The 13,764-nt window shown below is 41.6% G+C and overlaps 1 protein-coding gene across 1 annotated transcript; it reads left to right on the top strand.

Moving 5' to 3' along the window:
* Window positions 1-1,783: 1,783 nt before the first annotated feature.
* Window positions 1,784-12,944, top strand: LOC149304910 (kallikrein-14-like). The gene is made up of 5 exons (XM_089479238.1): window positions 1,784-1,826; window positions 6,316-6,496; window positions 8,215-8,465; window positions 10,616-10,752; window positions 12,789-12,944. Exons 1-5 carry the CDS (start codon window positions 1,784-1,786, stop codon window positions 12,942-12,944), a joined length of 768 nt encoding a protein of 255 aa, XP_089335364.1.
* Window positions 12,945-13,764: the final 820 nt, after the last annotated feature.

The following is a 13,764-nucleotide window of genomic DNA, read 5'->3' on the forward strand; positions in this document are numbered from 1 at the left end:
TGGATCAGCAAAATTGGTCTGTTTTGCTTTCTCTCACATTTTCAATTTTTAAAAATTCCTTTTAAAAAACCCAATCCAAACATGTTTCTCACCTTTCTCTATTTATCATCCTTGCTGCCACCATAAGTACCCCTGACCAACCAGTAGGAAGGTCCATATGCCCACCGCTTCATATATTTGTCTTGCAACTTTGCCTATATAGAACATCTAGGAAGGTTCTGTTGGAAATATTCATGGCTCCTAACAAAGTTGTTCTGATGGATGATGGAAGGAGGGATGATAAAGAAATCTGCTCACCAGATATTCAAAAATAGTGAAAAATAATATTTTCATTTGGGGGAAAAAAGAAAAATTGTGGGGGTTTTTTGGAGGGGTATTTTGTTTTTTAATTCCTGAGATAGATGATTGGATTCATGGATGTGATAGTGTCAGCAGCAATGTGTTTATTTTTGGACTCTTTAAGGGTAGTTGGATTTGGTGATAAAAGTAAGCGCTTGGATGAAATTGGATTTTGGCATATTTTTAAAATATGAAGTTCAGATTTTGAATATTTATCTGATAATATGAGAACACCCTCCTCAAAATCCTTGTAGATTTTTTAATGAACATTGTAGTCATGTCAGAATTTGAGATTTCAGACTGTTGATTTCTGCATGCATATTTGAATATTGGGAATTGGAGGAAAATATCTATCTATCTATCTATCTATCTATCTATCTATCTATCTATCCCTCCTCCCTTCCATCCACGTTTGTATGGAACCCAACAAATTTAAACAAAGTACTGCTAAATCTATTTGAAACAAACGTTTAAAAAAACATTAAATAAACAATTCTGTTAAAACACTAAATTAAAACAGTTAAAGGAGATTACGACACACAGCTTTTAAACTGCAGTTAGATCCCAAAACACAGTGGCTTTGATTATGCAGTACTTACTGCGCACCGCCGCCAATAATCCATAGCTGCCGCATCCCTCAACCATGATTAAGAATCCCTTTTCACTGATGGGGAAAATCCATCAATGGAGGTTATCACACTTGAGTTACCACACCAGGTGGCACCAACTCTATGGATGCCACTGTCTGGAGGACCATGGTTCTTCACTCCTTTCTTCAACCACTCCATTCCGCTGCCTCAGACCTTTCCCTATCCATAATTTTCTAATTCATAGATACTGGACATGATTAAGTACAACTAAGAGGCAATGTATCTGTCTTTCAGAACTCTGATGTTTTTGTTCTATGTATTTGACTCATTTGCATCAAATTTAATGTCTTGATATATTTAATGTATAGCCTCCTCCTCAGCAGTTCTAACCATTAAACTGGTTGCTGCAAATCATTAAAACTATATGCTAATAACTTAAACAATCCACTTAATCAGTTAAAATAATCTGTTTTTTTTTCCAGTTAGCATCATTGCTTTTCTCTTTCAGAATAAATGGCTGCTAGGAAAGAAATAATTTCCTCTTTCCAACTCAGTTCCCTCTCATGCACTCCACCCCCAAGAAACCCACACATGTCCTTGCCTAAAGGAAGTGTTTGCCTTCCTTTTGTTTTAGCATCAGTATTAAAGATTATGTGTCATGAATAATAATGACTGGAGGACTGTTTGCATGATTACTCTTAGTAATGTTGTTCAGTATCATTTACTAGGGTGTGTAGGTGGACCAGTATCAGTACCTTGCACAAACCATTAATGAACTGTCTCTGCACATCTTTTGCCCTGCAGGAAATTTCACAGGAATATTCATAAGCTCCTGTTGATCCACTAGCAAAACTATGAAGCTCTTGGTCTTTGGGTTGCTTCTGATGAGCTCTGAAGGTAAGGAACAAGTTATTCTGTAGAGAGATGATGAAGTGGATCAAAGGTACTCAGTGTCAAGTCCCAGGAATTTCTGATTAAAGAATCACAGAAACATAAAGTTCGAAGAGACCTCAAGAGCCATCCAGTCCAACCCCCTGCCATGCAGGAACTCTCAATCAAAGCATCCCGACAGATGGCCATCCAGTCTCTGTTTAAAGACCTCCAAAGAAGGAGACTCCACTACACTCCCAGGGAGTGTGTTCCACTGTCGAACAGCCCTTACTGTCAGGAAGTTCCTCCTAATGTTGAGGTGGAATCTCTTTTCCTGCAGCTTGGATCAATTGTTCCGGGTCCTAGTCTCTGGAGCAGCAGAAAACAAGCTTGCTCCCTCCTCAATATGACATCCCTTCAGGTATTTAAACAGGGCTATCATATCAACATCCTTTTTGAATTGTGGTGCCCAGAACTTGACACAATATTCCAGGTGGGGCCTGACCAAAGCAGAATATAGTGGCACTATTACTTCCCTTGATCTAGATACTATACTTCTATTGATGCAGCTTAAAATTGCATTGGCCTTTTTAGCTGCTGCATCGCACTGTTGACTCATGTTCAACTTGTGGTCTACTTGGACTCCCAGATCCCTTTCATACGTAAAACTCTCATTCAGCCAGGTGTCCCCCATCCTAAATCTGTGCATTTCATTTTTCCGCCCTAAGTGCAGTACCTTACATTTCTCCGTGTTGAATTTCATTTTGTTAGCTTTGGCCCAGCTTTCTAGTCTATTCATTTTGAATTTTGATCCTGTCCTCTGGGGTATTAGCTACGTTTACTTTTTGTGATTATGGAACTGCCTTCTAGATGTTCACAGACTCTCTGTTGAATGATCTGCTCCAGAATCTTTCCTGATATTGATGTCAGACTAACTGGATGATAATTGTTGGGTTCCACTTTGAAGCATTAAGTCTTTCAGTGCAGAACGTTGTTGCACTTCCAACAGTTTCTTCAGAGGGGGTGTGTCATTGCCATGCTCTGAGGCTGAGAGTGTGTGTCTTGCCCAAGGTTACCCAGTGGGTTTATATGGCTGAGTAGGGATTTGAATTTGTTTATGTATGCATATGTAAAAGAGCTGTCCAGAGGGAGTGAGAGAATGGAATGCTGAGAGTGAAGAGTCTGGAGATGTGAATTGGTAAACGATGAGGTGACAAATGATTTAGTCAGTTATTATAGAATCATAGAGTTGGAAGAGACCACAAGGGTCATCCAGTCCAACCCCTTTCTGCCATGCAGAAACTCTCAATCAAAGCATCCCCGACAGATGGCCATCCAGCCTGTGTTTAAAAACCTCCAAGGAGGCAGACTCCACCACACTCCAAGGGAGTTTGTTCCACCGTCGAACAGCCCTTACTGTCAGGAAGTTCCTCCTGATGTTGAGGTGGAATCTCTTTTCCTGGAGCTTGCATCCATTGTTCCAGGTCCCATTCTCTGTAGCAGCAGAAAACAAGCTTGCTCCCTCCTCAACATGACATCCCTTCAAATATTTAAATAGGGCTATCTTATCACCTCTCAACCTTCTCTTCTCCAGGCTAAACATCCCCAGCTCCCTAAATCGTTCCTCATAGGACATGGTTTCCAGACCCTTCACCATTTTGGTCACCCTCCTTTGGACACGCTCCTGTTATTAGAGGAGTTAGAAAGAAGAAGGGAGTCTGTCAGGTTTAGGAATTAATGAGTGGTGTTTAAGAGTTAGGAGTGGAGCATGTGAGAGAGTATGCAAGGTGTCTTAAATACATTAAATAGTCAAACTGCTTTGTTATGTTCAACTTTTGCTAATGAACTTTTGCTGGTGATAATAGGCCTCAAGCAGATGTGGCAAAAGGAGATGATCCTGAACTGGCCACCAAAAAGGAGTGTTTATTTTCTGCTCCATTTGTGGCCAGCACTTTTGGCCTGTCTGTTTCAGGTCATTGTGAGATTGTGGAAGTCTTCACATTTGGTGACAGCAGAGGTACAGAGCCTGGTGGGAAAGTGGCCAGTAAGTCATATAACACCACAAGTCTATAGAGTTTTCCTTAGTCCAGCCATTTTAGCCTTGGCTGCAGCAAGGGGACTCTGGCTAGTTCTTTAAGTTTAAGCTGTTACATTCTGTCTGGTTACTAGTGTCAATAACATTAATTCTCTTGGGGATGCATATTTTGATTTGATATACACAAAGAGAAGAAACTATTTGTTCCCCAGAAGATCTCACTGGTCCAAAATACACTGCAGAAATAATCCAGTTTGAGACTGCTTTAACTGCCCTGGCTCAGTGCTAGAATTGGTGTTTATTGTAGCACCAGAGCTGTCTGACGGGGAAAGCTAAATGTCTCACAAAAGTACAATTCCCAGAATTCCCTAGCATTGAGCCAGTTAAAGCGGTCTCAAACTGGATTATTTCTGCAGTGTGTTTTGGACCACTGTTGGACGTTCTAACCACATATCTTGTAATAGTGCTATAGATGTATTTCCTCCTTCCCCGTGTGAAGTGAGGCCCTGGAAGAGAGAAACAGGGAGTGTCGGGATGGGGGCCATCTTGCTCTAAATCAGTGGTTCCCAACTTGTAGGTCGGGACCCCTTTGGGGGTCGAACGACCCTTTCACAGGGGTCGCCTAAGACCATTGGAAAACACATATTTTCAATAGTCTTAGGAACTGAGTCACTGCTCCTCTATGGTTGGGGGTCACCACAACATGAGGAACTGTATTAAAGGTTCACAGCATTAGGAAGGTTGAGAACCACTGCTCTAAATGAATCAAATACAGCAATAGCACCGTAACAATTTACTAGAGATCACTAGCCCTCTAGATACTCTTTTTAAAAAATGGTAAAGAGGCATTGAGGAAAAAATCGGATGAGAATTACGACCGCTCTGGACACCCATTTGGTGAGGGGTGTGACATTGATTTAATGTCACAAGCAAGATGCCCATAAATGAGCTAAAAATGAGCCTATAGAAGTTTTCAAACAAAACAAGGAAAGTAGTTGGACAGGGAAGCGTTAACACGTGTCAACAAGCAGCTATATGTATATTCAAGTTGCCTGTTCACTTTTGGCGACCCCATGAATTTTATAGGGTTTTCTTAGGTAAAGAATACTCAAGAGATAATTTTGCCAGTTCATTCCTCTAAAATATATCTTACAGCACATGGTATTTGTTGGCAGTCTCCCATCCAAGTTCTAACCAGGACTTTCCAAGATCAAATGGGATCTGACGCCTTTAGGGTATTTAAGCCAAGAAGCAAATTAAATGGTGTGATATGAATCTCTTTCCACTGGCAAGTGAAGAAGTTTTTATTTAAGAAGGCATTTGTTGATAGTAAATAGAGCTTTTAATGAGCAGAGGGTGCAGTATTTTTCATGTCATCATGTTTTAAATGTTTTTTAATGATGTTTTAACTTGTGTTTTTAATTTAGCTTAATTGTATTTTAACCAGAAGCATCGTCATCAATTTGAATGGCTTTAAAAGGGCATTGGAAAAACTTATGGAGGATAAGGCTCTCAATGGATTATAGTCACAATAACGCCAGCATCAGTGGCTGAGGAGCAACTATGTTCATGTCCTGCAGGGATGTGGCTGTGGGCAAAGGAAAACTGAGGGCACTGCCCTCCATAAGAATTTTGCCCTCCCAAGTGAAATTTTCCTCCCCCAATTTCTGTGGGAGAATATTGCAGCAATTTGGGAGGAGTATTGCAACTGAGCATTCAGAAACATTTATGCATCCATAGAAAATGGGCAGGCAAAGTTACCAAGGGAATGTGAACATAACAAAGGTATGAATTCTAGGCATGAACAAAGCCATACCCCTGTGGGCTTCTCATTGGCATCTTGATAGCTGTCATGGGGCAGAAAGCTGGACTAGATCAGCCTTTGGTCTCATTCAGGGTAGCTCTTTTCATGTTCATGGATTAAAGATATACATAGATTTAAAATGTGTTATTAAAATGTGTGTCCCAGTACTAGGAAAAAGAATTAGGTATGGACGTGTGTCCTCAGACAGGATGTTTCCTGAAGGCGTATTCTCTCATTTCCTTCTCTGGAAGTAATAATGACCTACTGGACTAGTTGATGAGATGACAAACCAGATGAAGATTATAAACATGCTACAAATTCAATTAGATAAATATGTACAAAGATACTTCATATGAAACTGCAATGTACATGTACCACAACCATTGCTATTCACTAATGGGCAATGCCATGCCATTCATCTGGTTCTTGCTCTTGCACTGTGTGCAAAGTTCCAGAGTGGGAGAGTGGTGAGAGTGTTGGACATGGACTTAGGAGAGTTGTGTTCAAGTCCTCACTGAGCCTCACACTTTTAGCTGATGTATCTCACCAGTGGGTGTGAAGACAAAATGAGCAGCAGAAATGAAAAGTGCAATGCCTTGACCTCACTGGAAGAAAGGCAGGATATAGATGTAATAAATAAATGACCAATTTTTTGTCTTGTGTTATGTGTTTTGCAGCCATTGCACAGAATGGGACAGGCGAGCGGATCATTGGGGGATATGCCTGCCCACAAGCCTCCAGACCATTCCAGGCAGCCCTTGTTACAGGACGCAGAGGCAACTGGAACATTTATTGTGGAGGGAGTTTAGTGCATCCATGCTGGGTCCTCTCAGCAGCCCATTGCAAACCGAGGAGACAGTAAGTCGAGGGAAACAATACAAAAGTGGAGATGCAGGGGCAGGGAAATGAGGGGTTTATTTTGGTACTAATATCAAACAGCATGGTTTTACAGCAGTTCAATTAAGACTACTGTTCCCATCATTGCTGATCAATTGCCCTATTGTTTGGCATGATGCCATGTGGTGGTCTGGCAGCATCTAGAGAGTACCAGGCTAGGGAAGCCAGAGCCTGACAGTGCACATTGGCACTGAAGTACAGCCAAGTCCTGTGGAAATCAAACACAGGTGGTTCCTTGTCTCTGAAATGCCCTTCTGAAGCTAGAGCTGTTCTTTGGCTGCTGACACACTGCAGAAATAAAGTAGTTTGACACCACTTTAATTGCTATCACTCAGTGCTATAGAAATAAGATATTTACCCTTCCCTGTGAGAGAGCTCTGGCGTCCCACCAAACTAGAATCATAGAATCATAGAATAAGAATTGGAAGAGACCGCAAGGGCCATCCAGTCCAACCCCCTGCCATGCAGGATATCTCAATCAAAGCAGCCCCGACAGATGGCCCCTGTTTAAAGACCTCTAAGGAAGGAGACTCCACTACACTCCGAGGGAGTTTGTTCCACTGTCAAACAGCCCTTACTGTCAGGACGTTCCTCCTAATGTTGAGGTGGAATCTCTTTTCCTGCAGCTTGCATCCATTGCTCCAGGTCCTAGTCTCTGGAGCAGCAGAAAACAAGCTTGCTCCCTCCTCAATATGACATCCCTTCAAATATTTAAACAGGGCTATCTAGACTTTCATAGAATTCCATAGCATTGAGCCATGGAAGTTAAAGTGGTGTCAAACTGCTTTATTTTGCAATGTGGCAGCACCTTTACTTTTGTGGAGGCAGGAGGGGAATGTGTTTGTTCTCCTAAGCTTTTAAAAACAACTAATGCAAAACTTGGAAAATTATTCTTTTTAGTCTACAACTGTATTCTCATGCCAACCAGAGACTCTGGGAGCCATGGTCCAAAAAAGTAACTTTGCACTGATGTTGATAGGTTTAACTTGGAGAGTTTTAATTTTATATTTGCAATTTTAATTCCTGTTCAAAGTTAAAAGTCTTGATTGGTTTTTAAAGTGATACTTTGTTTGGTACCACCTTGTTGCCATTCTGGAAACATAAATTAACATGGAAGATTCCAGTTATATATTATGCTACTATTTAACAACAAAAGAAGCTTAAAAATTCAACAGGCAATGGCTGTTTCCAGGGGGTTTATCAGACAAGGGAAATTGGAAGTATAATCCAATGGCAATCTGAACACAATCATGGAGTTTAACGTTATTGCGTGATAACCCACTAGACGCAAATTCGGGCAATGGGAAGTCAGTCCGAGCACAATCATGTGGTTTCATGTAATTGCGTGATAGACTGCCATATGCAAATTCAGGCAATGGCATGCTATTTTCAGACAATGGGGAGCCAGTTCTAACGCAATGCGCATTCACATAATTGCGCTAAACTAGCGACTTTAAGTGAATGCATTCTGGCCCCACTTTCTTTTCATTCGAATTTAAGAGAAATTCCTCCCATTTGATAAACTCCTTAGGCTTTGGCCTTGACATTTCAGATTCATGGTTAACTCTTAGGGTGACAATTTAAATCTCAGGAACATCAGCTACCCTCATCCCCAAGCCTCTCTACCCTCTATTGTTTTTGTTCTTATCCTCTTTTATTTTTGCCTCCTACCAATATAGAATGAAAGTATGCCTAGGGAAGCACAATTTGAAGAGGATTGAAAGGACAGAACAGTGCTTGAATATTGCTGAAGTCAAAGTGCACCCAGAATATGACCGAAGACAAAACAACAGGGATTACATGCTGCTCCGTCTTAACCCTTGTGCCCGATTGACTGAGGCTGTAAGGACCGTTCAGCTACCATCTGGCTGCCCCGATGATGGGAAGCCATGCACCGTCTCAGGCTGGGGCACCACCAGATCTCCTCAAGGTGCAGTGAGAAACACTTGAAATATCCCAGAGCTTAAGAAAGTTAATAATAATAATAATAATAATAATAATAATAATAATAATACTGTTTATTTATAGCCCGCTTTTCCAAAGAGATCAAAGCGGGTTACAACAAAGGTTACTTTTGGAGACCACAATTCCCAGACATTTCCACAGTGCATCAGATAGTTCTTGATCTCATTGTTGCTAAATCTTTGGCAGAGCCTGGAAACAGTTATGTTTTGGACTACAACTCCCATAATCCCCCAGCTGCATGGCCAAGTTTCCAATCCCTCTCCCCCGGGGCTTGTGGTGATCCTTGTATTCTGAAACAATACTGGGAATGATTGATTGGTAACAGTAAACACTTCATAATGCTTTAATACTAGAGCACGCCAACTCAGTCAATATCCCAGCCAGTTTTCATTCTGCTACTGGCCACAGATTTTTTTTTTTACTTCAAACCTATTTCTGGTTATTGCTTCCAATCCATCTCTTAAATGAGTGAGGAGCTTTAGGCCCTGTAGATATTTTATTTTTAATTTTTATTTTTTACTAAGGCTTCTAGAGCCTTTAAGAAATATTTATGGAGAAATTGGCTTTTTCCTGCAAACCATAACCCTGGAATGAGCAACACCAAGTTGGAATAATTTTTTGTTCTACAAAATTGTCACGGTCTGAGAATGCTAGGAGAATCAGAAGCTGTCTTATTTTTCCCATAGGCCGTTTCCACTATGTAACTGGTTCCACTTTAAATGCCATGGGAACATACCATGGAATCCTGGGATTTTTAGTTTGCCTCACCAAAACACAAACCCGAGGATTCTGTAGGATGCAGCCAAGTGAGTTAACATGGAATCATAGGCTATAACTGCATAGTGTGAAAGGGCCTGATGTCAGTTCTTATGATTCCGATATCTTAGAAAGCTACATGCAAGTATGATGATTGCATGTTTTCCCCTTACTACACTTTCATTAAATCATATTTCTCAGTCTTCAATGTAACCAGGAATTGCGTCTTATTGCACTGGGCAAAAGAGGCCAGACACTGTACTATGTGTTGACAAGATGGCCTTTAAAGCAATTACATGGGTCATAAATCAATGAACATCAATCATAATTTAATCAATTCCATAGATAACATCATCCTTGGGTTAGAGATGTATGACCATTCAGGTTGAGGGGACAGGGGCCCAATGGTTCAGTGATCAGCAAATGATCCAACAGGGCTGCCAGCCAAACCCATCTGTTAAATCCCTGTTTAGGATTTTTATCCCCATCCAACTGTTGTGAATAGCCCTAACAGGCAGGTGGATAATTCTCTTGCATCTGCCCTAACCGCAGGGGCAGTTTACTAGACACGTTATGATCAGACTGTTGAAAAGGTGACTTCATGTTGTCCTAGTCAGGATAAGGTTGAAACCTTGGTCTCAGATTATGGTTATTTAAAACAAACAAAATCCAGTATACCAGTTTTCTATTTGGGATCTAATCCAGAGCCATGGAGAAGGGTTGGCATCAAGTGTTGGTATGGTCAGGCACATTTACTTGTTGCTTCTAAAACTTTTTGGAGAGTCATATGGAGATTTTTTTTCCTGTTTTTCCAATTTGTTATTTGTATTTTTGTTCAAAAATAATTAATATTTTGAAGCCATAGCCCATTAGTAATGAGCAACAAGTAATTTGATGCATTGCTATTAAACATTAACTAGTAATGCTGATATCTAAAATAGCATTCCAAACTCTGCCATGGACAGAGGCAATTCTCCTCTTCAGAAAGCCATCTTCCAAATATACAAGGTGATGGAGGGAGCAACAGTGGCCTGGGTGGCAAGGACATTCCTCCTTCCAACATGTTTACAGTACCCAGACTGGGCTCATTCCTTGCCCATCTCTTTCTATTTCTAGAATGGTAGAGTTGGAAGAGCCTTATTCCCTTGGAATGTGGTGCAGTCTCCTTCTTTGGATATTTTAAAATAGAGGCTGGATGGCCATCTGTCAGGGGTGCTTTGATTCCTGCTTGACAGAGGGTTGAACTTGATAGCCCTTGAGGTCTCTTCTGACTCTATGATTCAAAGTATCCCCCATCCAATGCTAGTGCTGTTTTTTTCCCACCAACGTTAACATCTTTGTATTTTATATCTCTTCCAGCCCAGCTTCCAGCACAGCTACAGTGTGCAGAGGTCAATATTGTCCCTGAACAGACATGCAATAAAGCATATCGTGGTGCTATTACTCCATTCATGGTATGTGCTGGAGTACCACAAGGAGGCACCGACTCTTGTCAGGTAAGAGGAAGTATAGTGGCCAGTTAAGGTCAATTGAGGCTTGACCTTAATCTCTAGAGCAGGCCTGCACAACATATGGCCCAGGGGCCGCATGTGGCCCACCAAAGGATTTTGGGTGGCCCATGAGAATGTAGAATGACTTCAAGGCATCTCTGCCACTTGGCCTCCTCCTGAAGAGAGGGCCAGGCAGAATGGTAAATGCTCACCCCACAGGGCTTCTCTGCTGCCTGGCTTTCTCTTGAGGAGAGGGCCAGTGGCGGCGGTGGAAGGGGAGGAGAGTCAAACACTTGCTCTGCAAGGCTCTTCCTCTGCCTGGCCTTCTCCTGAGAAGGCCAAGCAATGGAAGGCTCCTCTGTAGGAGAAGTCCTGGCAGAGGAGGAGAAGGACAGGCAAGGCTCCTCCACTGCTTGACTTTTTCCGGAGTGGAGGGCTGGGCAGAGGGCAAGGAGGATGGAATTAATATTAATATTAATTATTATTAAATAAATAATAATTAATTAATTAAAACCTATCTGTGGCTCAAAGAAGTTTAGCCTATTTTAATTTTGGCCCCTACCTACCACTACCATGTTGTGCAGGTCTGCTCTAGAGGGAGAGTGAGAAAGATGTAAGCCTGGGTGGGAAGTGTGTGGTCCTCCAGATGCAATTTCCCATCTTTCCTCACTGTTTGCTAGACTGTCAGGGACTGATGGGAACTCATATCCTACATTAGAAGCGGGAGAGTTAACCGTTTGGATGCTCATAATTTAAAAGCCAGGGATGAGCTACTGAACTACATGGTCTTTCTTCTGTGCCACACCTTGACTGGCAGCATCCCTCTAGGTTTTTAGGTACAGTTGGCCCTCCATATCCACGGATTAAACCATCCACATTTTGAAAATATTTTAAATATATATAAATTCCAAAAAGCATTGATTTGTTATTTTATATAAGGGTTGCCATTTCACCATGCCACTGTATTTAATGGGACTTAAACAGCCATGGATTTTGACATCCATGGGGAGTCCTGGAACCAAACCCCAGCAGATACCAAGGTCCCACTCTAAAAGCCTTTCCCAAAGCCCGCTGGAGATGCTGAGAACTGAAAGTGGAAAATCAACATAAGAAGCATACATTCTGCTACTGAACTAGGTTTTACCTACCTTTCCTGATAAACACAACAAAATCTATTTTACTTACAGAATTTGGAAATTTAAGGAGGATACAGACAGGCAGCTCCATGCTGCCCATTGTTGCCCCTTGTCGGTGACAACGCAGCACCGACATGCTCCCTAAAAAGGAGACGATGCCCATACGTCATCGTCACACATCCCATATGGACAAGGGCACAGCAAGATGGTGCATGGGTGCCAAAAGTAGGACTGGGTGCCTATGGACGCCCAGCCCTACAGAGCCCTAATTTCGGCCCCAGACCGGTGGAAGGTGCCGGTCTGTACTAAGCTATAGTTCCTTTCCCCAGTAACTAAGTAATTACTACATTACATTGTTACTGAAACCTTAATGGGGGCAGTGCAGAGTAAATGTATCTTTTAGTTATTTTTAAAGTTATGGGAGTGGTATCCATCAATAATGGAAGAAGAATATATTTCAAGTAATGTTTTATTAACTGATGTGGGTGCTAGCATAATGATGAGGGATATTTTGTTTCACAAAGCAGTAACTAGTAGGACTCAAGTTTGTGGCTTTCTGAAATAACTGTTCTAGATATTTTGTAAAATGAGAAAGTAAAGAACTACTTTTTAAAAAAGTGTACTGTAATGGTAACTAACTAGATTCAGAGACCTTTTTCTATGGTGGTAACTACTTTTTAAAAGTTGTTTTTCAAGCTTTGCATATTGAACAAAATAAATTAGGTCACTGAACCTCAGATGGGGTAGACTACAATCCTAATCATCCTTCATTGGCCATGTTGCTCGGGATGATGGTACTTACCATTCACACATCTGGAGGGTGCCAGGTTGGTAGTGGCCTGATAGGGATGTCTAACATGGGTGTATCTGCAGAGCATTAAACATTTCTAACATTTCTCTCTTTAGGGTGACTCTGGGGGCCCACTCATCTGTAATGGGCAGCTTGAAGGTGTGGTTTCTTGGGGCACATATGTCTGTGCACAGAAAGGGAATCCAGGTGTATATGCCAAAGTCTGCTGCATTGTGCCCTGGATCCAGAAGACGGTCAACGGGACGTGGTGACCCACACCTGACCCACCAAATTCAGCACAGAAAGAAGCTTCACCTCAAAGACACAGAGGATTAATTGCCCTCCTTGTGCTTGAGTTGTCTTTCCAATATTTCTCAGGTTTCCTATAACTTCAAGGAACATCCATCATTTGTCACGGTCTTGCCAGGCTCTCTGTCACGGTGGCTTGAGCTATTCTACTGTCCTAAATGAAAATGAATGTTGCTATCCTCTCTCCTTATATTAGGGGGAGAGGTGTAATTATGTCTTTTATAAAAGAATGAAGTGAAAGCAAGAATCTGCAGTGAGAGAGGGATGTATGGGCCCTAACCCTTGTTAGGACACCATGCTAATACAGTACAGCTGTTGGCCATATTGCCCTCTGGCGCTAGAGGACACAGCAAACAACTGCCTTGCTCAGAGCCTTTCTTAAAGACTGGAAGAAGGGATGTTAAAGCTCTTCTACCAAAACCACATTTGGAGGCCCCATCTATCAACTTTGTGATTTTCAACTCCTTTTGTTCCACCAGTTTCCCCTGTCTCACTAGGCCTGTTTTTATGGGTGTGAATGACACATGAACATATATACACCCAACAAACTAGTGCATAATATTAACAAGGGTCAGTCAGCAATACTCCATGCCATTCCCCCTTCAGCCTGTTTTCTTTAACCTTCCCCCTGTTTCCAGTATACTTCACTGGAATGTTTCACATGGTTTCTACCTTTAGATAAGTTTCTGGTTTATAAAAAAAGTGGGGTTTTGGGGGGGGCAAATTTCAGGGATTCTTTAAATTTGCTGATATTTCATCAAGCCATTTCATCTACACAAATAA

Source organism: Sceloporus occidentalis, unplaced genomic scaffold, assembly GCF_023333645.1.
Source record: "Sceloporus occidentalis isolate IW3139 unplaced genomic scaffold, rSceOcc1.0.p SCAF_13, whole genome shotgun sequence".
In the NCBI taxonomy this organism is placed as follows: Eukaryota; Metazoa; Chordata; class Lepidosauria; order Squamata; family Phrynosomatidae; genus Sceloporus; species Sceloporus occidentalis.

What these genes read in the sequence shown, in the direction of transcription:
- LOC149304910 (XM_089479238.1), top strand. Translation starts at nt 1,784, where the DNA reads ATGAAGCTCTTGGTCTTTGGGTTGCTTCTGATGAGCTCTGAAG. An exon ending in CATTGCAAACCGAGGAGACA is followed by an intron (nt 6,497 to 8,214) that starts GTAAGTCGAGGG and finishes CTACCAATATAG; the next exon opens with AATGAAAGTATGCCTAGGGA. An exon ending in GAGGCACCGACTCTTGTCAG is followed by an intron (nt 10,753 to 12,788) that starts GTAAGAGGAAGT and finishes TTCTCTCTTTAG; the next exon opens with GGTGACTCTGGGGGCCCACT.